Source organism: Mesocricetus auratus, unplaced genomic scaffold (genome assembly GCF_017639785.1).
Source record: "Mesocricetus auratus isolate SY011 unplaced genomic scaffold, BCM_Maur_2.0 Super-Scaffold_6730, whole genome shotgun sequence".
NCBI classification, from domain to species: domain Eukaryota; kingdom Metazoa; phylum Chordata; class Mammalia; order Rodentia; family Cricetidae; genus Mesocricetus; species Mesocricetus auratus.
Window position 1 is genome coordinate 103,291,441 of NW_024429184.1, and position 3,328 is coordinate 103,294,768.

General features: G+C 41.1%; 1 protein-coding gene across 1 annotated transcript; it reads right to left on the minus strand.

Annotated features, from left to right (window-relative positions):
• Window positions 1-451: 451 nt before the first annotated feature.
• Window positions 452-1,943, minus strand: Ftmt (ferritin mitochondrial). The gene has a single exon (XM_005069124.3). It carries the CDS (start codon window positions 1,837-1,839, stop codon window positions 1,126-1,128), a length of 714 nt encoding a protein of 237 aa, XP_005069181.1. The 5' UTR covers window positions 1,840-1,943; the 3' UTR covers window positions 452-1,125.
• Between the last annotated feature and the right edge of the window lie 1,385 nt (window positions 1,944-3,328).

The following is a 3,328-nucleotide window of genomic DNA, read 5'->3' on the forward strand; positions in this document are numbered from 1 at the left end:
GTCAACCAAACAACAAACAAACAAAAAACGAAACCAAAACAAAAAACCACCATAACAAAAAACCCAAACAAACCAAAATCAAAAACAACAAAATCCTTTGCCCAGTAGGAAGCTGTCATCATTCTGGATCCCTTCTTGACGTCTCTGCTCCACTGTTCTTTCTTTCCCATTCTAAATACCCTAAAAATGCATTTTATGAGAGGTTTTTCCCTCTCAGTTATATTGAAAGGGAGGCTATACAACCTTGTGGCTAGAGTCTGGTATAGAGTCTGAAACCAAGCAAGCTTACTCTGTTATATTGCAGTTCATTCTTTAAAGACACCCTCCCCTGTCCCCACAAAAAAACAACAACACAATAATAAAACAAACCTAAATCACTCTACCTATAGATAGTATACGATTGACAAACACTGAAACAGAAAAGCACATTTTTGATTTTGTTTTTTGTGTGTTTAATTAAAAGACTTCTCAGAACCCTTAAAATGTGAATCCACTTAAGCTGCCCAATACCACCACTGATACCCAATGTAGCTAATGCCAAATTTGACATGAAAGTTTAAAAAGAAAAAAACCCAGGTCATCTCCATACATTGCCATTTCTTATAACACACTGGGAAAATAGAATAGTTGTCAAAAAATTTGCACGTGTGATTTTCATAGTACTCTACATCTTCTCTGTTTTAGGGTTATTTATATATTATATTATATTATACTATATTATAGATTGCATATTTTCCTGCCTGAGCATTGTGCATAAGATCTCGAATACAGAACAGATTGTTGAATTGAAAATTATGGAATTTCGATTAAGGTTCATGGTTAGGAACAACATTTAATAACATTCTAAGAGCATGATCTTGTATCTAATTTCAGTGTTGTGTTTTCCATCCTTTTTATACCATAGTATTTTGGGCTATCTTTTAGGCTGGGAAAATATTAGTATTTTGGCGTGGGCAGAAAGCTGTGGTTAATACCGGGGTGAGCAAATTATCTCTACAAAACACTGGCAGAATAGTCCAAAAAAGAGAATGTAAAGACAGAGTTGAATTTTAAGGGCAAGAAAGCAGGCAACCGCTAACTCCAGGTCTTGGGACTCACTAGGGTACTGGAAAGGCAGCCTCTGCCTTAGTGCTTGCTCTCACTTCCAAGGGTGTGCTTGTCAAAAAGATACTCCGCTAGGCCAGCAGCTGGAGCCCCCATGGTGACTAAGTTGTGCACATGGTCACCTAATTCTTTGATAGACTTCACCTGCTCATTCAGGTAGTGGGTTTCCAGAAAGTCGCACAAATGAGGATCTCCTTTTTCTGAGGCCAGAGTATGCAGGTCCAGCAGCGACTGGTTTACGCTCTTTTCCAGGAGCAGAGCACATTCCATGGCCCGCAGTCCGCTCTCCCAGTCATCTTGGTCTGGCTTCTTGATATCCTGGAGGCAGATCCGGCCTCCGCGTTGGTTCTGCAGCCTCATTAGCTTCTCTGCATGCTCCCTCTCCTCCAGGGACTGCCGAAGGAAATACTTGGAGAAGTTGTACAAGGCCACATCATCCCTGGAGAAGTAGTAGGCCATGGACAGGTACACGTAGGATGCGTACAGCTCCATGTTGATTTGGCGGTTGATGGCTGCCTCAGAGTCCGGGTGAAAGTTCTGGCGCACCCTGGCAGGCCCAGCAGAGCCTTGGGAGGAGGCCACAGAGGCCAGCAGACGTCGAGGGGAGACTGGTATGGTACCTAAAGGATACCTGGCTGCCAAACACGGTGGGACAGTGCATCTGTGTAGCACACGGGGCAGGGACATCAATGCAGGGCCGATGTGCTTGGAGAAGAACCAGAAACAGGACAGCATGACTCCTCTTGTTTGAAAGTAGGGGAAACTGAGGCCAAGAAAGCTCGGCACAAGGTCTGCTGCTGATAGTCACGTCTAAATGAGAACGCAGCCTTAGCAATGACCTCTGCGTCACACGGCCCTTCTCTTCCACGATGCGGAGTTCTAAGAGATCTTGGCCGCCGATGCTGTGTAACTGTCATTTGTCCGGTAGGCATGAGTGTGGCACTGAGACCTCGAAAAAAGGGACACATGTGATACCATTTACAAAAACATGCTGAATGACTAACATAAGATTCTGGTAGCGTGTAGTTGATTCGTTTACCTAATTAAAATTCTGTTATTACGAGTAGGCTCAGTGACTCACCAAAGAAAGGACTGAGCTGTCTCTTGTCTCTGTTCACTAATCTTTTCCTGTCTAAGAACCTAAGGGCAAGGAAGCCACAGTAAATCTTCATATGCAAAGTGTTACAAATGACTCCTGGTTATTTTGACAAACTTAAGTAGGGAAATAGTTACCAGCGTAATGGACAACTTCTCAACTGGAGTAGACTGCTTTTAAAGTGCATTGTTTTTTCTCAACACAGAACTTACCTTTCTTGTAAAGAAGTCATACTTTAAAAAAGTAGAGTACATTGTGGCTCTAAGCTTGTTTTTACTCTATTCTTTTGTTAATGTAGAGATAGATGTATTTTTCAAAGAACCCTAAATTCTGAAGAAGATTTAGTGGTTGTTTTCTGTAGTCAAAGCTGGCGTTGAATTCTGTCTCTTTCTGCCTCCCATCTCCCAAGAGCTGTACAGGCACATGTCACCAATATCCTCAGGGAAGAACATTCATTCTTAAGTAAATGATTAAAAATTGTTTTGGGATATTAAGAAAATGAAAATTAACTAATAAAAAAAACAAAACAAAACAAAAGCAAACTCCAATTCTTTCTCTCCCTAGGGATAGCTGTTGGTAAATGTGGGTGATGATTCTCACTGATCAAGATGATAGCAAAAAACAAAATAACAAAAAACCTTCATAGAGACATGCATAAATATTTAAAAAGATTTATCTGAGACTAATTGACTCATGAAATTTCAGGTGTTTGTCACAGTTCCAGTTCAACATCTGTGAAAGCACCAGCTAACCCCAGACAATGACCACGTTTGTCACTGTGTCTGTGTCCTCTCGCACTTCCTAATTCTGACTCCTCCTGTCTAGTCTCACTCCTAACACACACAGATCTGCTTTACCTCACTCCGCAGGTTACTTTGTCTTTTCTAATGCCCTCCATACTGTAACTAACACCAGGCTCAAAGCTTAGTGTCTTCCACCCAGAATAATAAAGTCTGTTTATGCGGGAGTATACCGATACTGTAGTTTATTTTTATTGCTGCATAACATTACAAAGATTAAGCCCAACTTGCCTTACATGCTGATGAATAGTTTCATTGGATATAGTTTAGTCTATTAAAATCAAGCTGTGATTGACTCGTCTGCATAGGTGTTTGTGAGTTCATATGT